A 27011-nucleotide genomic window follows, 5' to 3' on the forward strand; every position below is an offset into this window, starting at 1 on the left:
AACACATTGATGCAATCATGAAGAAGGCATGCCAGCAGCTCTACCTCGTTGGAGTTTGAGGAGATTTGGCATGTCACCAAAGACCCTTGCAAATTTCTATAGCTGTACGGTGGAGAGCATTCTAACTGGTTGCAATATTGCTTGGTATGGAGCCTCCAATGCAGAGGATCGCAAGAGGCTGCAGAGGATTGTCAACTCAGCCAACTCCATCATGGCACAACCTTCCCCACCATCGAGGATATCTTCATGAGGCGGGGTCTCAAGGTGGCATTCATCATTAAGGACCCTCACCATCTGGGACATGCCCTCTTCTTGTTACTACCATCAGGGAGGAGGTACAGGAGCCTGAAGACCCACATTCAACGATTCAGGAGTAGCTTCTTCCCCTCCATCAACAGATTTCTGAACGGTCCATGAACCCATGAATACTACCTCATCGTTCCTTTTTGTTTGAACTATTTATTTTGTAATTTATAGTACTTCTATGGTCTTTGCACTGTACTGCTGCCGCAAAACAAATTTCATGTCATATAAGACAATGATAATAAATCTGATTCTGCTTTTATGTCATTCCTATATCATGAGAGCTACTATTACCTCTTCCCCCACTCTCATCTTATTCCATCACATCTGCTCTTCCCAAATCGGGCAGTCAAATCAGTTCAGTTTTTCTTCGGAGAGTGTAATCAATAAGCTAGGTAGGAATAACCAATGAATGTGTTACATATGGATTTTCAAAGTCTATTCAGTACAATGCCACATAATGGCACTTACACAAGAAATTAATGATAATTTAGTAGGATTTCTCAATCAACAAAGCAGTGTAGAAAATATCAGGTCATTTTTAGATCAGCAAGTATGGGGGCATTACAGGGAAATTTGTGGAAGTTTCAATTCTTTACAATCTATAATTGATGTCTTAGATACAGAACATAGTGCAATGCATCAACATTTGGTGACAATTATATCCAGATGAGAAAAAAAAATGCAAGAGGTTGCAAAGGCATATCACTGGCAAAAATGTGGAAACAGTGTGGGAAATGTGAAACTCACCTTTGGAAGAAAGAACAGGAAAGCAGATTTAAATAGGTACAGAGACTGGTAAGTGCCAATACGCAGCAAAGACCGTTTCCCATGCACACAAATCAGAACAGAATTAGGAAGCCAAAGAGTATGCTGGTCTTAATTTCAAAGAGGCTAGATTACAAGAGTAACGAAGTTGTGATCCAATACAAAGAGTTTGGCAAATTCAGTCTCCTTACATAAGAAACATTTAATGCAATAAATTTTAATTATCTTGATTCCTGGAATTGGAAGGTTTTCTCATAAGGATGCATCACATAGAAAGGAATTACCTTCTCTGAAATTATGACTGAAGTGATTTTTCTTGAAACATCCAAGATTTCATGAAGGTTTGACATGATAAATACTAAGATGTTGTTTTCTCTGGCAGGAGAGACAGTTCATACTGGATGAAGAAAAATTTCTTAGAGGACTGTGTCTTTGGAATTATCCCCAGGGACCAGAATATCCACTCTGCTTTTTGACAGCTACTTACAGTTTGGCTGCTCATTTTGCTGGCAAAGGCTAGACAATGATGGTCTTATTGTAAGGGTGATCTTTGTACAATTTGTGATGGCTCTCTCATTTCTCACCCCACCACCCCCCCCCCCCCCCGCCCCCACCAGCTCCTCCATCCATTTCATATAGTCTCTTGTGATAGTGAAACTAATTACATATTTCAATTCCTGCACAGAATGTAGAGAATTAAGAAAACAGTATATCACATTTAAACATCTCAACCTTGGCCCTCAAACTCAACATCTGAAGCAAGTCTCCTCACCTCTGCCCTTCTCTCAGCAGCCTTAATAGCTTGCTCTATTACAAGTTGCAGAATCATTTAAAACAGAGGTGTGTAGAAATTCTTTTCTTCAGAGGGTGGTGAATCTCTGCAATTCTCCACCCCAAAGGGTTGTGGAGGCAAGATCATTTGAAATATTCAAGGTAAAGATAGATAATTCTTTGAAATGTTGAGGAATTGAGGGCTGTGGGGAAATGGCACAGGAGAGGAGTTGAGGCCAGTGTTGATCAGTCATGATATTGTTGAATGGTGGGCAGGTTTGAGGGGCCAGGTGGCCTAGCCCTACTCCTAAATTTCTTGTGTTCTATGGATCCAAGAGGAAAGGGTAAATCATCATTGCTGCTGGCTGCCTCCAGGTACCATATGACAAACTATTACACCTTAAATCTTTAACTGTTTTCCTCTGCAACAAGGGATCAGATTATCTGCATATAGGTAGTTAGAGGGTCAGCAGTTTACCACCGATTCTGTGAATGCAACCACTTTCCAACTGGAAATGTCGGTAAATACAGGTGAGTACAGTAGTCACGGCCATTTGCAGGTCAGATAATGCAGCTCATTTAATAAATTGAAGGCCGAGAACAAAAAATTTTGGACACTGGGAATCAAGAGATAGTGAACTAGTATGGAAACTAGTTGAGGGAGTTGATCAACCAAAATCTTATTGATTGGGGGCAAACTTGAGGGAATGTATTCCTACTCCAAATGAAGTTCTTTGTTCAATTCTAGCAGAGAATGTTATCATGTTTTTGCCAAATCCACAAATATCTTCTATTTAGTTCTATCCTCTGAATTGATTTTGGAATGAAATATTTGCAATAGGAAATAAAGGGTAAAAATTGCAGAAGTACAAAATTCTGTACCATAACTAAGGCAAACTGTTGATTTCAACCAATTTTTTTTGTTTTTTGTTTTTCTGTATAAAGGATTACATGAAGCTCTGTCCTGCCTGACCTGCCAGTTGTACACAGGACATATTAAGCTGTCAGCAACCATGTCAAAAAAAAATAATATTCCTTTACCTCAGCTGATATTCCATCATCTTAGTCCTTGAATACAAAGGAGGGCAATTGCAGCACCTCTGACACGTATGGCTATGGTCAGATGATAAAGCAAAAACCTGCATCAAACCTAGGATTGACCTGGCTTTCACGACTCATAATCAAACTATAAAATATACCCAACCAAAAAGCCATTGAGATATCTGCAATAAAAACAGAAAATGATGGAAACACTCAGCAAGAACAGTTGCTTCAGTAGAACCAAAAACACTTCAGTTGTGAAGAAGGGTTTTCGACCTGAAACGTCAACTCTGTTTCCCTTTCCACAGAAGCTACCTGACCTGTTAAGTATTTCCAGCATTTTCTGGTTTTTTTTGTAATTAGCATTCTAGAATTTCCCAGCTACCATGTATGTCAGTGGGGAGAAACAAGTTTTAAGTCAGGCAAGTAACAGTTGTTTATATTATAATCAGAAAATATGACACAAACATACATTTAATTGCACATGTAAGACATGGAAAATGAAAATATACAAGGTGACTCAAAGTATTTTGACCTGTCATGAAAGGACAGTGAACCTGACGAAAATAAAAAGATCTGCAGAAACTGGAAATGTGAAAACAGAAAATGCTGTGAAATGCAGAAAATGTGGCACAAATGCAACATCTGTGGGGAAAAGGTAATAAAATTAATATTTCAGGTCTAAGGCCAGCAATGTTTTGATGAAGGATTACAGATCTGAAATGTTCACACTGTTTCTCTTTCCACAGAGAACATGAAGATTTCCCTTACTTCAGGGGAAAACAGGAGAAAGATAAACAACTGGCCTGTGCACTTACCTCATAAGGCCATAGTGCAGACCTAGCCATATTATTCTCTTCATATTAAGCAACTTTTAAGAGGTTTTGGTGTTATATGTTTATTTAGTTATGGATCTATTTGGGAAACAGTCAAGAAGATTACTGTTCTTCAAAAGTAGGTTTCTTGGATACATTGCTTGCTTCATGTTTGGTATTAATGATACAAAATTTTCTGTTTTTCTTTCCAACGCAGCTGGCTTATTTATTCAATACATGTGAGAGGTATTGTGTATTCCAAAGTCTCTGTGCCCCAGTTATATTAATTTCTAATGAAATTCTTCCATAGTTATAAATCTTTGTTTTCAAACTTCTAAGATTAATTATATGCTAAATTAACTGGGATACAGTCTGTAAAGCATTTCCCTGGTATCCATAAGATGTGCAATCCCCATAACAAGATTTCATTGAATAGGAAAAGGAAGATAAGTATTTAATTAGAAATGAATTAATGAATCCAGATAACCAAACTAAAATACATCACCTGAAATTATGCTGAGCCATACCAACCAGGAAGATCACTGTGTATTTAAAGATCCCAGTTGGGTTGATGATGGTAAACCACCCTTAGGCTGATAATGGATAGAAGAGAACAAAACTTGATCCATTCTTTGACAAACTTTGCAACCTCTAGACTTGGCTCTGTAAGCCATTTTTAATACTACCTGATAATCGATTGGCTCTGAAGTGAGGTTATAAAGTTTATTAGAAAGACTCACTCCAAATCAGGCTTGTGTCTTCCATCTTCTACACTGTTCCAATGAAGTTCAATGCAAGCTCAAGGGGCAGTACCTCGTCATTCTGTCAGGTACGTAACAGCCTTATTGAAATTGAGGTTAACAATTTCAGATAATGATTATTCCATTTTAATTTCAGATTTCCACCATTCATAACATTTTCCTTCAGCAATTTCAGATTCAAATTCTCTCACTGCCATCTCCTTCTTGCACTACCATCCCTTTTTGTCATTTAAGCTCCTTCATCTTTCACCTCACCACACACCTTTCCCTTAATTCTCCCCTCCCAAACCAGTTTCACTGTATCCTAACATCTGTTGATTTCTAACATTTTCCAGTCATAATGAAAGGTTATTGATCTGAAACTGTAGTTGTTTTTCTATTCACAAATAATGCTCTTCCCATGCATTTCCAGGAATTTGTTTTTATTTTGCATTTCCAACATCTACAGCAGTTTGCTTCGTAGATGTAACGATTCAGTCTGTTGATAAAATAATTCATACACAAGATAAACAGACCTGTTAACCAAAGCAAATTCTTCACCAAACAATTCAATGCCTTTACAATTTATTCTTCAGCAACCTTAACCAAACCCTCTCAGAGATATTCCCATCGCCTTATCCATCCCTCCCCACCTTCTCTGCGACTGAAAACTATATGGCTTTTTCTTTCCCAATTCTGACAAATTGTTTTTGACCAAAAACATTAATTCTGTTTCTCTTTACACAGGTGTTGCCTGACCTATTGAGTGTTTCCAGGATTTTGTTTTTATTTTATATTTCCAGCAAGGCAGTTTTTTTTAAATTTTCAGCTCAATGTCCCACTGGAATAACTGTATTTAGATAGCTGCGATTTGAAAACAAGATAATATGCTCAAGGTTAAAGACACCATCTGGGTATTGGAGTTACTGATATGAGTTGCAAACAATTTCACAAACCTGTTGAATTAAACCAATGATTTACACTAAATTACTTAAATTCTGTTAATTTTAAATCAGTATTTGTGATCTCAGGTTATGTTAGTTTTCCCCCCCCAAAATTTTCAAATATATTGCTAATGATTTTAGTGATAGGAACTTCAAAAATCAAAGAACAGCAGAAAACAAAAACACCAGCCTGCATGTAGCAGGACTCCAAAAAAAATTCTAGTTCAGGTAACTAATTTGATAACCAGTCTGCAAACAGTATCCCATCTTATTGATCTCAAACACGAATTGGTTAAATCACTCTTTCTTGTAAATTCAAATTCATTGCATCAGAGGGATAAGGAAAAAGAGTAGACCATTTATTTAGTAAAGTCCACTGTCATTATTGTTGGCTATAAGAATTATTACATTTTTAACATCGAATTTCCAAAGCTTTTTCTAGAATTTCTCACTACTGGCAGTCAACATCCTCAATTGCAGTGTTAAGTTGTTATTCTTGAACAAACCTTTCAAAGTTCTGCTTGAATTCTATCGCATTCCTAGGAATTTCTATATTTAGTTTTGAGGAAGCACAATGTGTCTGCAAAGATGTATAGTTTAAATGAGTTGAGAAAAATTGGCAGCTGAGTATGTGAGGAAATGTGAAGAACAGAAAAGCACCTTTTTGTTTATATATAGAAAGACTACAGAATGGTGCTTCAGAAGGGGATCTGGACATACTCATAAATGAAACATAAGATTAGCAAGTAGTTGATTAGGAAGGCAAATAGAAGGATGATCTTTATGGCAGAGGGAATGGAGGACTAAACGAAGTCATACTTCAACTCTACAGGGTTATTGAGATAACAAATGAAGCACTATATATACACCTTTGCTTCTTATTTAAGTGGGGTATGCTTGCATTGAATGCAGTTCAAAGGTTTGCTAGATAAATTCTTGGTTTGAAGGGGTCATCTTATGAGGAAAGGTTGAACACATTGAGTTTAGAAGAATGAGTATCTTACAGAAACATGAGATACCACAGCAGCTTGACAACAAAGATGCTGAGACGGGGTCTTGATTTACAAGAGCATAGCTTTAGAATAAGAAGTCTCTTGTGCAAGATGGAGACAAGAATAAACTTCTCTCAGACAAGAAACTTTTGAATCTTTGGAATACTCTAACCCAGACAACTGTGGAGGTTCAAAGCCTCGGCCATTTCTGCATTACCCAATATTAATTCCCCCTTCTCGTCTTCCAAGGGACCTATGTTCACTTTAGCTAGCCTCTTCTGCTTTATGTAATTATAAAAACTTTTACTGTTTTTATATTTTGTGCTAGTTTACTTTCATAATCTATCTTCCCTTTCTTTATTGCTTGCTTAGTGGTTCTTTGTTGATTTTTAAAGTTTTCCCAATCTTCCAGTTACCCACGACTCTTAGTGACTTTGTATGCATGAGCTTTTAGTTTCATGCCTTCCCTTAATTCCTTAGTTATCCAAGGCTGGTTCTCCCCACCCTTACTGTCCTTGCTTTTAACCGGAATATACTTCAGTTGAGCGCTGTGATAAATCTCTTTGAAAGTCTCCCACTGCTCTTCAACTGTCCCACCATATAGCCTGTGTTCCCAGTCTATGTGAGCTAACTCCTCCTTCATCCTGAGGTAGTCTCCCTTGTTTAGGCATGATACACTGGTTTTAGATCGAACTATTAACCCTCTATTTGTATGAGAAATTCAATCATATTGTGATCACTTTCCAAGAGGGTCCCAAGCTACAAGGTCATTAATTTTACCTGTCTCAATGCACAGGACCAGATCTAAGATAGCATGTTCCCTTGTAGGTTCAGTAACATGCCGTTCAAGAAAGCTATCACGGATGCACTTTAATGAAGTCCTCCTAAAGACTGCCTCGACCAACTTGATTTGCCCAATCTACGTGCAAGGTAAAGCTCCCCACGACAACTGCTGTTCCATTCTTGGTTTATTGCCTGTGCCACTGTAATGTCATTATTTAGTGGACTATAGGCAACTCGTACCAGTGATTATTTTCCCCTTACTATTCCTAATCTCTACCCATATGGGTTCAACATTCTGCTCCTTAGATCTTACATCGTCTCTCACTATGGCCCTGATCTTATCCTTAATTATGAGTGCTATCTCACCTCCCTTATCTTCCTGCCTATCCTTCGGTATTACCTGATACCCTTGGATATTTAATTTCCAATCATCTCCACCCTGCAACCAAGTTTCTGTAATGGCTTTGTGCCAAAAGTTCACTCACCTTGTTTCAAATATTACAGGCATTCAGATAAAGTGCCCTTAACACACATTGTCCCTTTAGAATCTAATAATCTTTGTGTCTTTTGCATTTGGCTTTTCTGTACTCCACTCTTACTTTTCTCTTTTCTAACTTTTGCTTTGGTTCCCTGTCTTTCTGCATGGATTTCCGTACCCCTGCTGTACTAGTTTAAACCTCCCCCTCCCCCACCCCCCCAACATTGGCATTTATAGAAATAAAGGATGATGGGGATCCAGCACAATCATGACTATGGATTAATGAACCAGAATGCTGTCTACTGATCTATGAATTTACCATGTCCACAACACTACCATGCCAGTTTCTAAAACTCTTAACCTTTCCAAGCTTGACTTCCTCAAAGACTGTCAATATAAATTAACAATTTGGCCATCTTGTGTACGTGTTTTGTTCACTCATCAGCTGATAATGTGCAAAAATTTCAGAAGGAAAAGAATTTACATGTACATGCACCATGTTATAGCTTTATGTAAGAAAATATTCTGGATTTTTGAATTGTGTGAAGCCAAAGATTCAGAGTAAGTTCTTGCTTAGAAAAGCCAGTTCTGCTTATATCTTTTAAGGTGGAGATTAGCAAAGAGGGATAAATTTCGAAACAGCTAAGGAACATTTGGTTCCAACCAAGGATTAAGAGAGAGGTTATTGTGGGTATGGCATTCATGACACATACCATCCTAAATCTGGAACATATCCAGGAGGAATATACATGAGGTAGTTATAACAAAAGAAAAAGGTACTAGATACACTGAAATAGATTAGAGATGAGAAATTGTTTTACCAAGGGCTTGTCTGCAGATATCAGACTTGCAAGCCCTGCACACTCTACTGACTAGGGTGGTAAGTAGATAATTAACATAAGTGGATTTGTGGCACGTGCCACCTACATAAGCAATAATCAGCCTTGTGCAGCAGCAAGATATTGTATAATGTAATGCATCACATGGGCAGGCCAGTGTAAGCCCTGCCCAGAAAACTACTGTAATAACTAAAATAATTGACAACTAGCTTAGTCATGCTCTCTGCTAATCTGGTAGTCAAATATGTCAAGGATTTTGAATGCTTCTAAATAGCTGTAATTTAAAAACATACAAAACTCAGATCAGATAAGATCAGAACAGATATCTTTATTAGTTACATATACTGAACCACACAGTGAAAATGCATCTTTTGCGTAGAGTATTCTGGGGGCAGCCCATAAGTGTCACCATGCTTCCGGCGCCAACGTAGCATGCCCACAACTTCCTAACCTGTACATCTTTGGAATGTGGAAGGAAACTGGAGCACCTGGAAACCCACGCAGATGAAACAAAAAGAACTCAAAAAATGATTAGAATTTTGAAATCAAAACTAAAATCAATTAATACAAAACATGTATTACCCAAAGTTGTTTCTCTCCATTTAAATTAATTGGCTTACTGTTACTGTGCTAGGTTGAAAGTGCTGCAGATTTGGTGAGCAGATACCCCAGCAGAAGTGCTGAAGAACTGCAGTGAATTCCTGCTCCAAGCTGGATTCGTGTCAGTCTGGATTTTTCTTTGTGGGAATGAGAAATAAGGTAAAGCAGTTTCTCAGCTTTAGCAGGAGAAACAAGTTCATGCTAAAACTTGTATTTTCTTCTCCATTGCCAAGTTTCTTATAATTTGATGTCATGATCATCCTTGAAATTAATGCAGGACTATTAACATTCAAAATCTTAGGAGCAGCAAGCATATCTTGTAATCCACAGACTATGTATTCTATAGAAATATGTTGCGGAAAGATCACATAAACACCATGTATTCCTAAAAAGGCTGAATACAGCCCGACTCCTCGACAATCTAATGGCATAAGCTTGCAATGCAACACACATTGATCATTTTGTGGCCAATCTAATGAGGCAAGAGGGCAACTTGGGCTGAATCGCATTGCCCACTGCAACAACAACCACCCTCCCAACCCCGAAACATGTCAAGTTAGAGAATACAGTGGAAGTCACAGTCCTTCTGATGTATGTCTGACGAAGTTAGAATATCCACGTGTGAGTATCCATCTTTGAAGGCCACACTTCGAACGTAAAAGAGCAATAGACATCTTGCAGGTTGTGGTTTGGCCATCTCTGGTGCAACAGATTGATTGGTGTGTCCTATACTTAACTTTGTCATCAACTAAGGATTGACACACAGCTCTAAAAACCCAGATTCAATCCTGATCTCTGGTGCTATCTATGTGGAGTTTGCATGTTTTCTCTGAACTGTGTGGGCTTCCTCTGGGTACTTAGGTTTCTCCAAGGAAATGTAGATTGGTAAATTAATTGCCATGAATATTGTGGGGATAATATAAAATGGGATTAGTATAGGATTAGTGCAAATGAAGCTTGATAGTCAGCATGGACAATGGGCTGAAGGGCCATTTCTCTGCTGTTGAACTCTAATAATGGCTTTTCATAATTCTATAGTGCAACTATTCATTATTCAATGTTGTTAAAAATCACAAATCTCAAGCAGGATTATGTAGATACAGAACAAGCTGAGAAACTACAGCACACTGCAAAGGCATCAATACCTTGTGTACCTCAAATTGTGTTTGAGATTCCCATAAACAAATCCTCTGCTTGTTGTATCCTCTTTCTGCAGATTCATAGCTGCTGTTGGAAATCAATGTTACTATTCTTAAAGCAAAAAAAGCCCTGCTGCTATTCATACATAAGACTCACAATGAAAAGATTCTAAATTTAGGGAATGAAACTTGGGACCCTTAATGCTTATGTTATGGAGTGTAAAAGAATTGTCTCAGAATACCCCTTGCTTCTTTTCTAAGAGATTGATAGTGCAGTGATGAATTGCTCAAATACCTGCACTAGAGAATGGGAGGCAGATGAATGGAAGAATTTAAATGAAAGCTGCGAATCAGATTGCAGCAATCTGATTCAAAACCTTTTGTATTTACTGCATTTGATGTGGAGAAATTAATAACTTTTCAGTATCCCCATCCCCACATAACAACAAAAACTTCTGTTACATAATGCAAGTCCAAGGTTAAACTCTCATTCACCAAAAGAGCGTTCAATGTGCAGCAAGCTGGTTGCTGCTTCCTCTTCTATCGAGAAATTACCCACAGCCATATATACACAGAAGTGCTTTTTTTCATCTCAGTAGTTACAATTTTTGCTAAATGAAAAATTACATGCCAAGAATGGAGAGCTGTAAACAATTACAACATTTAATCATTCACCGGTTAATTACAAAAGTAGATTTTACATTAAGGATTATGTTTTTTGCCACATTTTTTAAAAATCTGTTGTAACGATGACTACATTTTATGCCCCTTAATGTAAGGCACAACTAACGAATAAGATTGAATTACTAAACAGACATAGAGACCATACTTTCAAGTAAATTAACAAATAAATATTAAACGTTTGCCATGTATATTGTGATATCCAGTAGGATGGATCAGAACTAAATATATATTAAAAGAGAGAGAGAGAGATAATAACTTTAAGTGAAGAAAACTGACTTTACTGAACTTTTGGGTGACATAACAGTATGGCACTCTTGACAGAGAATCTGGAACCTGTATGAACAAGGTGTACCATGTTTGTTCTTCTTCACCAGTCAGACTGAAGAATCTGTACAAGGCCAAGTACTTCCTGTTTTAGGCCCTGCAAGTTAGAGACTTAATGCAAGGCAAAATCAGAGTGCACAATGCAAAGGAGAATCATGTTGGTTATAAAGATTAAAAGGGCCAGAGAAAAAGCAAATATTTACAATTTTATAAAATCGCCAATTATTAAAATTTGAAGGATGAGGCACTACAGATGTAAAAGTTAAATTGCAAAGCTAGTGAGGCTGCTCAATAGATATTAATATATCATGCTGTTGAAAATTCATCTACACTCAAATGGACAAGCCGCAACTCTTTCTGCTGTGGTTTATAAATCTCTAGTGGGCAGTTCTGCAACTTCAAAATTTCATGAGAGATATGGTATAACAAAGCTTAAAATAAACAGGACCCCGAATAGTGATTTTGATTTTAGACCTCAACTCTGCATATGCAAATACCACAAGTTGCTTTTCAATTCTTTCTTAACAATGGAAAGCACAAATAACTTTGTTAATCCTATCCAACAATTATGACCAGTAACTTAATCTTAACGTCTATATGCACACAAAACTGTTAGATAATTACTTTAGTCCAAGTACAGCATTCATAGCAGGGAAGTTGATTTTTTTTTAAGAAGACATTCGCATACAAACACCATCAGCTATACAAAATTAAACATGTCTCAACTTCCAGAAACTTGTATGACTAATACCAATTAAAACATCAAATCACAGAAACCATTAAGGTGGTGATGCACTATTCCAGTGGAAAGAACTTCTGAGGAAGGTCAGTAAATCACCTGATCCTATTACAAAATCAATTACTGCAGTACATTTCTATTGCTCACAGACTGATCATGGCCAAATATGATATTGGATAGCTACATGCAAGGTCAGGGAGAACTGGCACATATTCTTAATAATCCTTTTTCACTCCATACTGCACCAAATATATTGGAAATTACTGTGGACATGTAATGAACTTGAGCGTATTTACCTTTTGATGGTTGACCAAACCATTGGAAAGTCTTTCTAGTTGTCCTGACGTAAAACTGCAAGAAAGATGATCTTTGCAGCAGTTTGGGCGTCCCAGCCTCTTCATTAAAGAAGAAATTATACTGCAACCACAGCCACACATTGACTTACTGAATTAGACAACTCTCTTCAGATATTCTCAGTAAATCAGTATCATCTCACATGTATAAAATGCCCAAGTGCCTCGTTCCACAGCTCTCCAGTTTAAATCACGACTGACAAAGAGAAAACCCCCTAGTTCCTGGAAAGGTAGTAGTCGTAATCTCATTGTCAATTTAACTGTCAGTAAAGACTGGTTAGCTAATCACAGCTGGGGGAGGTAAAGTGATGTTGGCTCTCTTTCCTCTCTCCAATACTGGAATCAGCAGGAAACAAAAGCTGAGAATCTGTTGCTAGAATAAATTTGAGGAAGACTTTGAAAGTGACAGTACTCTCTCCAGCCACTGCCATTGATAAACAGTCCTTAACACATGTTTCCGGCCGTGCTATATGCCACTTCAGCACAGTCAAACCAATCTGTTCCCTCAGTCACTGGACTCTTGCTGTTCCCAACATTCAATTGAAGTAGGCCACACCCCTCTGTCCCCAGCCCAGAATCTGCTCAATACCTTAAAGAGGACTGCTGCTGCAGTGCTTAAATCAACAGGAAAACACAATGTATTTTCCTCCCTCTCCACCCCCAGTTAAAGCCAATGCACCCTTCCTGACACTACCCTTTAAACAACTGTCAATCACACAGTCAGAACCACAAGAAGATAATTATACTGCTTTGCTCGCTAGGGATTTATGTTGAAACAATTGATAGTTTAATATAAAAAACTGGAAACCTTTAGAGATACCTATTTACATGAAATTAAAAATGGTTGCAGTTTGGAACTAATAAAATGTATTCCATATACAATAACAGTTTTTTGGTGATAATCGAGTTCAATTTGATATAGAATGCATGTGAGCATATTAAATGAATAATATCCACCCATCACATGCAACTGGCTTTTGTGTATGTTAAGGTTCATAGTGGATCTTTCAACCCCCACCCTGGAAATTCACAATGGTTAGAGCCTTTATCTTGCCTCAGACACTTAACCTGATTACTCACCAGATAAACAGATTTTAAATAACTAGCCCTCTTAGTGCACAAGTCCTTCAATCTCAGCTACAAATAAAAGCTATCATGCAACTATTTTAGTAATATCATAATTAAAATCATGTAATTGTCATCTCAGTTTAAAAGCGATATTTAAAGTACTGCATCCTAAATACCAGCCCAAACAGGGAAAAAAAAATCACAAAAACATACAACACTGTCATTTAGCTAGTTTCCACGATTCCTTTTATTTATCACTCTTCTCAAAATCCAAGATTCAGGTTCCTTTGAAAATGATACCTTTACTCATGAATTTAAAGCATCACACTACATTGTGAACGAAGAGAGGAAAATGATTTAACCTTTTGCTAATCTACTGCTCTATGTTGCTTGGAATCCTCAGCCTTAATCGGCAGTTATGATTCAGCTGCCTTAGCATCTGATCCTATTAATTTGATCAAAACATACATACCTGCCCTGGATTTAAAAATTGAGGGGAAAATAGCTAGTTTTACATAAATCTGCTAGCAAGCTTCATTACTGCAAAGCCACCTCCCAAAGACAGAACACTTATCACATCACATTCAAAGAGCCACTGTACAGTGTAAAATAAAAACAGTGTATCGCAAGCTACCAGCAGCTCCCAGCAAATGTTCATTAACAGCAATTGTATATGTATTTGGAGGTTTACAAGCATTCACACAATTTCAGCAGTAAATGACAATATTAGAGCTAGAACATATGTAATCAAGGAATTCATATGTAATCTAAGCTATTTTACTGAGCAGGTACAAAAAATTCACCCACAGTTTTGTTGCCCTTTGGACCACTGTTGTGCAATGATATAAAGTATAGTTCCCCATACTAAGCAAGATTTAAAACACCATATGATTAGTTATATATTCAAATAGCACTAAAATGGTTACATAAATATTTTTCTCTGGCCAAATCAGCCCCAAAATTCACTTTTCAGTTGGGCTTTCACAGTCTTTGACAGAAGATCCCAAACTAGAAATCCCTAGAAAATGTGTCAGAATCTGCAAATCCTTTTAAATAAATATAACTAGATATAATCACAACACAAATGAGCTAGTTTGAAAGTAGATTCAAACAGAATAATTTAGCACCAAAGTACACCTCTTAAAGGAGCCTTTACATTTTCCAATGAGCTATATTTTAAATATGGCCAAATTACTTAGTTGTATGGCCTTTGTCCAAGAGGAATTAAAATAGACAGTTTCTTCCTGGCATGGATGCAAAAGATAACTTGAGGCAATTGAATAATGGTGTAAACCTCTGGTACATAATGCCTCATGAAATTATTTGTCAACCTCACATAATTAAGTTTCAAGATCTGTGGAAACAGACATCTTATTTTTAAAACTGCAGTGTTTGCAGTTTTATATTGTTTGCCTCAAAAGAAATTGCCTGCAACATTACACAGGAATGTTGGCTAGAAAATCTATAGTAAATCCTACTTTATGGAATGCCTCCCAATCCCTTTGTTGTTGCACCATGATATCTGACAACTAAAATGTTCCTGATTTTACAGAATGTATCTGCTTCTACAGAGCCCCCTAGACTCACCAGCCCACCTGCAGAGCATTAGGAGACCACATTTAGATGACACTAGGTTGCAGCTGTGAGCAGCTGAAGATTTTTCCAACGTTTATTGGGAGGGTTCTAGGCTAGGCCAAAGGCTTCAGGAAGTGAGGTTTCTGGGACCCAGTATGGGTGGGAAGTGATTGGCAACTGGAGCGTGGCAAGAGGGTGAGCAGTCTCACCATTGGAGACAGTGACCAGCAAGCACTGGAGAGTGCAGGTGGATGGGGTAGGAGGGTACAGAGAGCAGAGGAATATGCAGAGAAGATGTGTGAAAGGGAAAGGAATTGAGTGGGAGGAGAGAGACATGGAGAGATAAATAAGGGAACAAAATTAGGTAGACTAAAGGAAGAGGGACTGAGAAAGGGATAGAATCAAAATGATGGTGAAGGGAGAATGTATGGGGGAGGGGAAGCCACCGAGGAGTGTGGATAAGATGTGTTTGGCCAGGTCTCCAATTACTTTTGGCCTCCTTAACATTTGCCCAAAACTTCACTCAAGAGCAAATGGTAGCTAGTCTGCAATAATCACCCCACATTAAAAAAATTCAAGCTCAGGTGTCATCCATTTCTCAGAGCTGAAGCAGAAACAAATCCTGTTCAATCCCAAGGGACTGCCCAAGCAGTGAAGAAGAAGCTAAGCAACTAAATCAAAACAATTCTGTCCCAGCTGGGTACTATTCACTCAAATCTTTCCCATCTCAGAAGTTTCATGAGCAGCCACCAGAATGAAATGCAAATGCCAATCCATGTTATTTTGTTTCCCAATTATATCATTTGATTAGCAGGAAAAACAAACATCTTTAAAATGTTGAAGGTTTACAATCAAATTAGGCATATTTCAACATCACAATTTATTTTCAATTGGATCTGCTGCTCTCCATTTTCCATTCCATCCCCTTTCCATGAAGGCATATCCCTAAGCTAGGTTCTAATGGGATGAGGCCTCCAGTGCATCAATCAAGTTCCTTTTTCCAGATTCAAACCAGAAGACAAAATGGCACCATGTTACAAAACTGTGGAACTTATTGTAACAGAGCCCATTACTATATTCAGTTCTTAAACATATGCTTCTTGGCTATAGAAATGGCAATGCAGAAGCTATAGTCACAATATTTTCAGTTCACTTCAATGAAGAAATTGCACCCCAGGTTAGAGAGACAGAACCATGGATCAAAAGGAAAAGAACAACAAAAATGGCAATTTTAGACCAGTAAAACTAATACAAGAGCAAACTTTTAGAATTCCATATCATTACCGAAAATTCAGAAATGCATTGGTTCATCAAAAATAAATAGCTCTCTTTCCCAATTCATGCTTCAATTTAGGTGTGTTTTTTTTGAGGCTACCAAACATGTCACATGAGACAGCAGTTGGAATGGTGCATATAACACCCATCTTTTTATGTCCTTTCAGGTCCTAAAGGCATTTCAGAGAAACTCTTGTATAAAATATGAGGGAGGGATATATTAATCAGACAGGTAATTGGTGGAGCTGGGAATAAAAAACAATGGTTTAAACATTTTGGAAACACAAGAGACTGCAGATGCTGGAATCTGGAGAAAAAAAGCAAATTGCAGGGGGAACTTCGCAGGTCAAGCAGCATCTGTGGAGCCAAAGAGATAGTCAATGTTTTGAGTCGACTCTCTGCATCAGGACAGAGTGTAGAGGGCAGATAGCCAGTATAAAAAGGTGAAAGGGAGGGGTAAGGCAAGCTCTGGCAGGCAATAAGTGGAACCAGGTGATGAGGGAGATGGACAGATGGAGCCAGGTAGGAGAGGGGGAGAAGTGGAGTCAGTAGACAGTAGCCAGTGGGTGATAGGTAGAGACAAACAAGGAAACAGGAAAAAATGGGTGCAGATGGAGCCAGGAAGGGGAGGTGGGGAGAGAGGGAGAGACTGAGGCTGGATAGTGATGTGAAGACACAAGAGCCTGCAGATGCTGGAGTCTGATAAGGAAGGTGATAAGGAACCAGATAAAGGGAGGGATGAGGGGCAGATAGAACCAGTTCAGGGGAGAGGATAGGAGAACCAGAAACCTGACATCCTGGTTGCATGCTATTTCAACTCCCCTTCCTAAAGTGACTGCCAGTCCTTGGCCTTCTCTACTGCCAGGGCTAGGCCAAACGCTAACTAGAAGAACATCCCCTCACATTCAAATTAAAAGTAGAGCCAGCACAGATTCTTTAAAGGCAAACAACACTTGGCTAACATGATGCATTTTTGTTTGAGGCAACAGAGCTGGCTGATAATGGAATGCATGTAAATGTACCCATTTGGATTCTCAAGATGTTTAATAGAATCTCACATAAAAGCTGGTAAGCAATAAATTAGCCCCAGTGAATTAAATGGGTGTTGGGATTCATAGAGAAGGAAGTGGTCAATGGGCAGAAAGCATAGAACCATGATGAATTGTTAATTCTCAGGCTGGATGAAGACTGGCAGTACTGTTTCCCAGGTATCAGTACCAAGAAAACTTCTTTTCCAATCACTAGGGCATGAGCACAGGGTAAATTTCAAAATATGTAGATGATGAAACTTGTGGTAAATCGCAAGGAGAATAGTAATAGACGGCAAGAGGACCTAGATAGGCTGGCAGAATGCACAGGTATGTGAAAGATTAAATTAAATACAGACAATTGTGAAGTCACATGCTTCAGAAAGAATGAGAAATAATGACAGAGTTCTAGAAAGTGCAAAAATGGAGGGAACCTGTTGTATAAGTGCCTAAATCATTGAAAATGGAGGGACTTTAGAGAGCAGTTAGTGAAGCACACGGGATCCTGGGCTTCAAAAATGGAAGCAGATGTAAAAATGGGATTATTTGTTGAATCTTGCTAGAATTGTTAGGCCACAGTAGAACAATGTGAAGGCCCAAACAAGTGCGCAGAGAGCTCAAGGAATCAAGGTTCATGGAATGAGGAATTTCAATTACAAAGTTATTTTGGAGAAGCTGGGATGGTTTACCTTGTAGAAAAGATTCAGGAGGTTGGACAGAGCTGTACGTAACATGTTGAGAAAAAATAAATGGGGAAAAGAAATTGTTTCCATTAATAGATAGCGCAAGAACCAGAGGACATAAGATTTAAAGTAATGGGCAAAAGATATCAGGGAGATATGAAAAAAAACTTAAGGTACTTGAGAAATTTGTGGAGCAACTGGGAATGAGAGGAGGAATATGACTGAGTGAATTTCTCATGCAAGCAGCTTGCATTGATTCAAGGGACTAAACTGCCTCCTTCTAAACTGTAATAGTTCTATAATTCCCTTTCATAACAGGCCAAACTTATTGTCTATGTTGAGACAAAGGCTGTAATGAAATCTGAGTTTGAATGGCCCTGGCAACTCTCAGCTGAGAATCGGTAAGTTTATTGGAAAATGTCAATTTGCAGAAACTGTTGACAACACTTTCCTTATGACTGAGAATCAATAGATGGGGCAGTAATTGGATATATCCTGCATTTTTTGTGAACAGGATACACTTGGGCAATATTCCACATTGTTAGGCAAACATCAATTTTGTTAACTGTACAGGAACAGCTTGGTGAGAGGCCAGATAGTTCCAGAGCCCAAGTCTTTCAACAGTACAAGAATATTGCCTAATCTTGAAGCCTTTGTTACATCCAGTGCTTCCACCAGCTTATCATCACTTGAAATGAATTAGTAGAAGATGACAAGGTTTTCAGGAAAATGCAGGAACAGATCACCCACATGATACTTTAGGCCAAAAATAGCTGCAAATCCATCAGGCCAGTCTATGGTAGTTGCTTGCTGGGCTTCACCATCTTAGGGATTCTGAATGTACATGGAGCCTTCTCCATTTGGCCTTGCAGGGCACTCCAGACCAATGGAACCCACATCCTGCATCACAAGAATGCAGGACACTTTCCATGTCCTCGATAACTACTGATGCAGAAAATATTAGCTGGAAGAGCTTGGGCTCCAAGATTTGGAACATGACCAAAAGCTGATGTCACTGCAGTCTATTGTGAAGCCGTGTTTTGTGGCTAGCGTGTCTTTGGTGGTAGTTATTCCACAGCTCAAGAATACAGGCAGAAGGGGAATGGGTAATTACCAAGGAGACAAAATAGAACAGTTAAGTAGTTCAGAAGACTCTTGAGGGCATCTTATTATTGAACCACAGTTCAGTTCAGAGTATTGTCTGTCAAGCAGCATGTTCAAGAAAGTATGCAAGGATAAACCCAGAAGCTGCAGACAAGTTTCGCCTCTGCAGTGGTGAAAGCTCCAGATACAACAATCAAGGACAGAATAAGTGTGAATTGATTAAAGAAAGCCAACATAGATTTGTTAAAAGTAAATCTTGTCTTGCTTAACTGATAGCTGCTTTCCTGAATAACTAAGAGGATTGATGAGGGAAATGCAGCATTCCTCTATCCAATGCATTTGGAGACAGCTGGAGTTGTAATCTGCAGAAGCAAAATTATTCATGCTCAAGTAACTTGCCAACTTACCTTTTCTCTAGCGGCTGCAGGTAAAATGGCAAGAACTTTGTAGGCTGCCAAAGAAAATATTTAGCACACAAAGAGTTAACTTAGAAGAATATTTTTATTTGAGTAAGGCATATTCCTGCTATTTGGCAGCCAACTAATTCTGCAGAAGATTGCCGAATATGAAACATGCCTTGGAGGTCAATCTTTTTGGACAAGGTTCAGGACAGTTCCCTCTTAACCATGCATTGCAAGCAAAAGCAGAATAGTCTATTGATTATGCAGAAGGATGTTATGAAGAACTACCAGATGAACCATAGCTTCAATGGTGATTGTCCATAGGCTGCTTAAAAATAATTCAAGCACTTTATAGGCATAGCTGCATTGAAAATGAACTTGGTATATGCAGCAGCATAAAAATCGTCACAACTGATATTTCAAAGATATTTAGGTAATCTATAACCTGTTAATGTAATTAAGGAAAGAAACTGACATTATCTGGGATAGCCTGACATAAGTAATAGGGAAAATGCTAGCATCTAATATTAAGACAGTGGTAACAGGGTACTTTCAAAATAATAATGGAATTAGACACTCAGTGTGGATTTATAAATGAGATACAATGTCTGACATATCTTTGTGGTTGTAGGTAACAGAATAGATAAGGAGGAAACCAAAGAATATTGTGCATTTGCACTTTTACAAGGCAAGAGATTACCGTACAAAATTACAGCACTTGGATGGGGAATAATAAACTGGAAAAGAAACTGAAAAATGTTGGAAACATTCACTAGGTCAAGCAGCATCTGCAGAAAGAATTACGGTCAATACTTCAGGTCAAAAACCCTTTGTTGAAACTGGGAATAGGAGAAAACAAGTTAGATTTAAGTTGCAAAGAAGGTAGGAAGGATGGATAAGACAATAAGCCTGCAAAGCCTTCACCCAATCTGCATTTGGATTCTCCAATGGAGACACCACATTCTGAGCATTGAATGCAGTACACTAAATTGGAAGAAGTGCAAGTAAATCACAGCTTCGCCTGGAAGCAGTTATTCTTGGATGGTGGGGAGAAAGACAAGAAGCAAGAAGACAGGTGTAGCAACAGGCAAATTGCTGCCTTCCAACCTCTAGGTCAAATTCTACACCTTCAGATAACTCGTTTTTTATCCCCGTGACCTACTGTGCATTTCCTGAAGCCCTGCATTTCACAGCTTTTACATTTTTACACTCTCACTCTCTTCCTCCTCCACATTTTATTTTACAGCTTTTATGTTCCTTTGTTTTCTCTCTCCAACTGCACTCATTAACTCATTATCCAAATATCTTCATCAACGACTTTGTCCACAAAGCAACCACAACAGTCTCACAGATCCAGGCTGACCCAGATTATAAATGGATTCTGTTTTCACAGAAGTCCATGAGTTGATTTTGTCAGTAAGTTGGGAAATACGCAAAATCACTTGACATGGTACTAATACCTCTACGGTATTGTAATGAACGATGGCAAGGGCCAATTAATATGAGCATTTATTTATTATTTTTCCCTACTGAGTTACAACGGTAACTAGGCAAATAGGTACAAAAGATTCCCATGCTCAATGGCTGGTTTTGATGAGCTTGAAGTATCAGTGCAAGTTGCATTGTTTATAGAGTATCATTGCACAAGTGTCAATCGAAGTGATTGCTTGTCAATTGCCAAAGCAACACTCTTAAGTAGCTTCCTATGGTGAAACTAGCAGCCTGTGTTCTTAAAAGATAAGTGTCTGAATGCTGTGGGGAGGTTGCAGGTAAACATGTCTGATTTTCAAGACTGATTCTTATTTGAATTTGATGATATTTATGGGAGCTCATGCTAATGTACAGGTGTCCGTCCATAAGTCAGCCATTCATTTCTCCACGTCTGCAATTCAAATCCAACATTTCTCACTTTCCCAGTTTTGACAAAGGGTCTTCGCCCTGAAACATTAACTTGATTTTTTCTCAGATGCTGCCTGATCGGTTTCCAGCATTTTTCATTTTAATTTCAAATTTCCAGTTTATGCATTTTTAAAAAAATTTTCATTTACTACCATGGATTGAGGTCTGGTTAACAGAGAACACAGAAGGAATAAACAGATCACTTTCAGATTGGAAGGGTGGAACTAGTGGAATGCTGCAAGAATCAGTACTGGTGCCCAAATGCATACAATCTATATCAATGATTTGGATGAGGGAGGGAAGTATTAAATAGTGAAATTTATTAATGATTAAAAGCTGTTTGGCAGTGTAAGTTACAAGGAGGATGCAGCAAAAGTGCAAGAGAATTCAAAGAGGTTAAGTGAATGAGCAAGGATGTGTTAGAGAAAATATAACATGGGAAACAGATCATCCACTTTGGTGAAAAAGTAGAAAAGTGTTTTTTTTAAATGAGATTAAAAGTATTGGTGCTCAGAAAGATCATGTTGTCCTTGCACATGAATTTCAGCAAATTAACATGAATAAACAGCAGGTAATTAATTGGTAAAGGGCATATCAGCCTTTATATCACAAGGATTTGAATACAAGAATAAAGATGTTTGGCTACAAAACCTAGGCCCCGGTGCGATTGCACACAGAATACCATGGATAGGTATGGTCTCCCTACCCAAGGAAGGATAAATGTGCTAGAGAGAATACAACCATGTTTATCAGATTGATTCCTGTGGATTATTCAATTTCAAGAGTTTGAAGAGTCCATATATCCCCATGTTTAGAAGAATGAGAGAGGGAATGTCATTGAAAGATATTACATTTCTTCAGGGAGGCGGTGAGCACATTCTTGAACTTTTCTCTGTCTGCCTGGTATTTTCTTCACATGACAGCACTTGGAATAGTTTGTTTCTTTCGGGAGTCCGGTGTCAGCCATGTGAATGACAGCCTGCCAAAGAAGATAATTTCTCCTCAACTCAAGTCTCACTTCTGGGGATATTGGCCTTGGAGAGGACACTCTCACTGGGTTGCTTGGCCTTCTAGTGAATTTGGAGCATTTTGAGGAGACAGAGTTGATGGTTTGTTTCCAGATGCCTGCTGTGAGTAGTACATGTCTCAGAAGCATACAGGAAGGCAGGGAACATCCAAGGAAAATCACTCCTGAAAGTTCTCTTATCCTAAATCCTCCTTCCTGTAATGTGATGACCAGAGTTGTATGTAGTACTCCAGCATTGGCCCAATTAACCTTTTATTTAGTTTTGGCATGACCATCCTGCTTCTAATCTATGCCTCAGCCAGTAAAGAAAGTATTCTGCACGTCTTCCTAACTATCTTATCTACCTGTCCTCATTGTATCTTGTGACCTTATCAACACCTTGCTAAAATCCACTTAGCCTGATCAAATGCACTACCTTCACAGCGGGCAGGGGATCATACCAGGCTCCTGGTACAGCAGCACAACCTGGAATGCATTCATCTACACATAATTCTACTATAATCCCTGCTTGCATTGATTGATTCCATTAGCACACTTGTTCCTAGGAATTTATCCTGTGTGTGAAGGAAGTGGTATTCACCACACTCTTATCCATAGGGAAGACACAGTTTAAGAGTATCCATGAGATTACTTTTCCTGTGGCTAAAAGCAAGCAGACCCTTCTGTAGTAACCACATTCAAATACATTTCCTTTCTCAATGTTCATATTTACAGCTCCTCCAAAATCCCCCAATATGTTCTTCTCTTCCCAGATTAGGACTTGAGGTCACAACTTTATATGAGAAGTATTTTTCTATCATGTTTTAGTACTTCAATAGGACTTCACTTCTCTAGAGGACCTGTCATTTTTAAAATATTGGATGGCATTTTCGATCACTTGGCAGACTGAGGTAACATCAAGACTGCAGAAGAATGTGCTGTGGGATGAAATCAGGGACATTCATGTCAAAAGACAGTTGCAGTTGAGCACATCGGCCTGCTCCTTCAAGATGGGAACTAACTGCTTCTCTATCCCTGATAAGTTTTTGTCAATCCTTGGCCCTCGGTGGGGTGGGTCCTTCAGTACTTCAGCGGCGTATGTTCTAAAGAGTGCTTAAGAATCCAGGCATTATGTGCTTATTGGCTAGTTTCTGGACCTCCTGGATTCTTGTGACCCACAATCTGTTTTATAGTTCATCTTTTTTTGTTGGAGCTTATCCTTCAGATGCCTGTTGATTTTTTTTTGTCTCCCTTGAGACTTGATGTGTCCACTCCCATACTTTGCATTTATAAATAATTAGTTCCTGGAGCTCCTGGTTATTCTCATTAAACCAGTTTCAATATTTCCTGGCAGGGAAGGTAAAAGTCTCCACGTGGGTGCTAATCATGGTAGACTTCAAAGTAGACCAAGTACTATAAACATGAGGTTGTAGTTGGTCAAGAGTCACCAGGTTGTCCCTAAGACACCTGGAGTTGTTTCTTGTAGGGTCCTCAGACCCTCAACATGGATCTTCCTGCAGTGACATTGTCACTGCTGTTATCATTTAAGGGCTTTGGTAGAAATGACAGACCAAATTGGCAGTGGTCAGTTTGACAGTCATTGGCAGCTCTTATGGTGCAAGTGATATAAATCACCTTGGGGTCCCTTGTTCAGACAATGACATAATCCAGTAAGTTCCAATATTTGGAATGCGTATTGCCATAAGGTCTCATCCACAGGTTACACAGGGTTCCATTCCCAAGAATGGTCCGTAAGCCCATTTCTCTGTAAATCAGAAATTGTAACTGATTTTCTACAGCTACCCATATCATATCACTTTTCATACACTTGCTATAATTCTCTCATTTCAAATATTCAACCTAATATTAGCCATAATTAAATTAATGAAATATATACTATATCTAGTCATTAATGAATACCACAAAACATTTTTACTACTACCACTACATCATGAAAAATGTTTTAAAAAATTGTATAGGAAAATGTGTAAAGTCGGATTTCCGAAAATCAGGTCCCCTGTGCTAGTTTTTCCAATAAAATCTAATGTTTTTCTTATAACAAGACCAGGATACCAAATATTTGATCAGGAGAACTCCACCAGATTTACCTTTCCAGAGGCTGATGTCCTTATCGATTCAGTCATATGGGCCACTAGTGGGATTATGTCAGAATTTTTAATCTACATCTCCCATCGTAGCCATGAGAGAAGATAGGGGAGAGCTGATATCAAGTAGGTGGCTTGCCACTCACCAGACAGAAACATCCCTCAGGCTTTATGTGCCATGATTCCAGGCAAATGGAAATCAATTACATAACCAGGAATTGGTAATAAAGGCTTTACAAAACATTTGTATTAATCGCCAGCTGCAAGGGACTATTTTTTTTTAAAAACTATTTTTTGGAAAAATGTGTGCATGGAAAATGAAAATGATCTGAGGGAGCCGATTAACAATAACCTGAAGTTATTACAACAATGCCTGGACACAATAAGGCAATCAGGCACTGGATTGTTTTCATACTGAGCCAAAACAATGAGTAATACTGCCACTTCATACACAGTATTTGTAGTGTGGCTGTATGTTTCCAGTCACTATAATACAAAACAGGATACTGCAGGCAAATGAAATGACAAAGAGAACAAATCAGGATCACTGAAGGGATGGAGGGAGTTGATCATATAAATTAGACATTTTCACAGAAAAAAGGTCATGAGGTGATAAGAATGCCATTATTACCTGGTTAGAATTCAAATGCAGACCATGATATGCTGTTTACTCTGATCTATAACAATAGAACCAGAGAACCAATAGAATCTTGGAGGAGGAGGGGGAGGTGGGGGTGGCTCAGAAAAAATGGTCTGCAGTAACATTATTTCATTGAGCAAGTGATCATCTGTAGAAAAGGCTCCATTACCCTGGGCTTCCATAAATACTTTGAAATAAAATATTGCCGATCAATTCCCCTTCCTGAATAGAGAAACAATGCCAAGTGTGTTTCTTTTTATTATTTAAGTACATATTTATCATCAGGGCTAGTATTGTTGTCTACCAGCTCTGCCCACAACCTATTTCTTAGGATACAATACTGACAGCCTAAGACTGGACTTGGGACCAGAGACCCTTCCCTCTACTCCCACTGCCTTCCCAGTACAGGTGGAAGTGAAGGGCTACCTATCTGCTCTACTGACATTATCCAACTGCAGGTAATAGAACTTGTTTCAAGATCTTGTTTCTTTGCAATCTCATGTGTCACAAGAACCCAAAAGGGATGGGGAGGTGGGGGAAGAGAGCAAGAGCAAAAGTATGTACATACATGTGCAACTAGGTATGTGAGTGAAGACCTGCCTGCCAATTTTGAAACCAAGATTTATAGATTCCTTGATTATATATTGATTGCACAGATGCATAAAGCAAAAGAACTCAAGGCCAGATGTTTTATGCCACTCCCCCATCCCTCCCAACACCAATATAAACAGAGATCCCACTTCTTCCAGGGTTGGCAATATCCCTACTTTTAAGAGTTCTCAGACATAGCATTCAGAATAAAGGGAAAAATTAGAGGACAAGATGAAGCTAAATCAGATCACAAGCTTTTCTACAGATATTTTAAAAAGTGTTAATAATGTGAACAACAGCTCTACAGAAATTGAACATTGGTAACCAATGATGAAAAATAAGTTGACAGCAGATGAATTAACCAGGTACTTGCACCAATCTTTATTATTGAGAATGCAAGTAACATCCTAGAAATATTTCTAAGTTAGGAGTCAGAAGGAATGGAAGAATTCTGGAAAATTAATCACCAAGACAGCTGTATCAAACAAATAGCTGGAGCGGTAGGCTGACAAGTTCTCAGGTCCTGACTGACTTCAACCTAGAGTCTTAAAATAGTGTCTGTGGAGACTGTTGATGCAGTGGATCTAATTCTCCAAAATTCTCCTAATTTTTGGAAGGTTACATTAGATTGAAAAACAACAAATGCTATTCATTTATTCAAAAAAAAGGAGACAAAGCAAGAATCACAGGGTAGCTAGTTAAGCAGGGCACTTAAAAATTCAAGATAATCGGGCAAAGTCAACATAGTTTTGTGAAAGGGAAATCACATTTGACCAACTTATTGAAATTCTTTGAAGAGATAACACATGCTATGGATAAAGGGGAATACTTGGATTTCCAGCAGGAATTTGATAAGACGCAGCATCAAAAAATATTATGGAAAATAAAAGCTCAGTGTCGTAATAAGCATATTAGCATAAACAGAAGACTGGCTGACCAACAGGACACAGTAGACATAAATGGAATTTCTGTTCAGCAAGATGTAACAAGTGGTACTGGAGTTTCAACTTTCAATAATTTATATAATTAACTTGGATGTAGGTACTTCAGGTAGGGTGCTACATTTGCTGATGACACAAAGGTAGGTAGGAAATAAGTTGTGAAGTAGACTTAAGGAGACTTTAAAAGGGATGTAGATAAGTTAAATGAGTGGGCAAGAACCTGACAAATGAAGTATCACTTAAAAGAAAGTGATGTTGTCCATTTAGGCAGGAAAAATAAGAAACCACATCAGCTAAATGGTTAAAGATTGCAGAGTTCTGAGGTGTAGAGGGATCTGCGTGTCCCAGTGCATGATTCACTAAAGAGTAGTATGCAGGTGCA

General features: G+C 38.4%; 1 protein-coding gene across 5 annotated transcripts in view; it reads right to left on the reverse strand.

Moving 5' to 3' along the window:
• The window catches only part of fbxw7 (F-box and WD repeat domain containing 7), a 235794-nt gene that overhangs the window by 175332 nt on the left and 33451 nt on the right, over positions 1–27011 (reverse strand). For 4 of the 5 annotated variants that reach the window (XM_052010115.1, XM_052010111.1, XM_052010114.1 and 1 more), the window contains exon 1: positions 12257–12452. The exons of the other annotated variant lie outside the window; for it this stretch is intronic. In XM_052010115.1, the coding sequence (XP_051866075.1) occupies positions 12257–12397 (141 nt within the window). In that variant the 5' untranslated portion in view covers positions 12398–12452. Of the gene's footprint in view, positions 1–12256; positions 12453–27011 lie in introns of those variants that run through there. 5 annotated transcript variants of the gene reach the window in all.

The sequence above is a fragment of the Pristis pectinata genome, chromosome 2 (assembly GCF_009764475.1).
Source record: "Pristis pectinata isolate sPriPec2 chromosome 2, sPriPec2.1.pri, whole genome shotgun sequence".
Taxonomy (NCBI): domain Eukaryota; kingdom Metazoa; phylum Chordata; class Chondrichthyes; order Rhinopristiformes; family Pristidae; genus Pristis; species Pristis pectinata.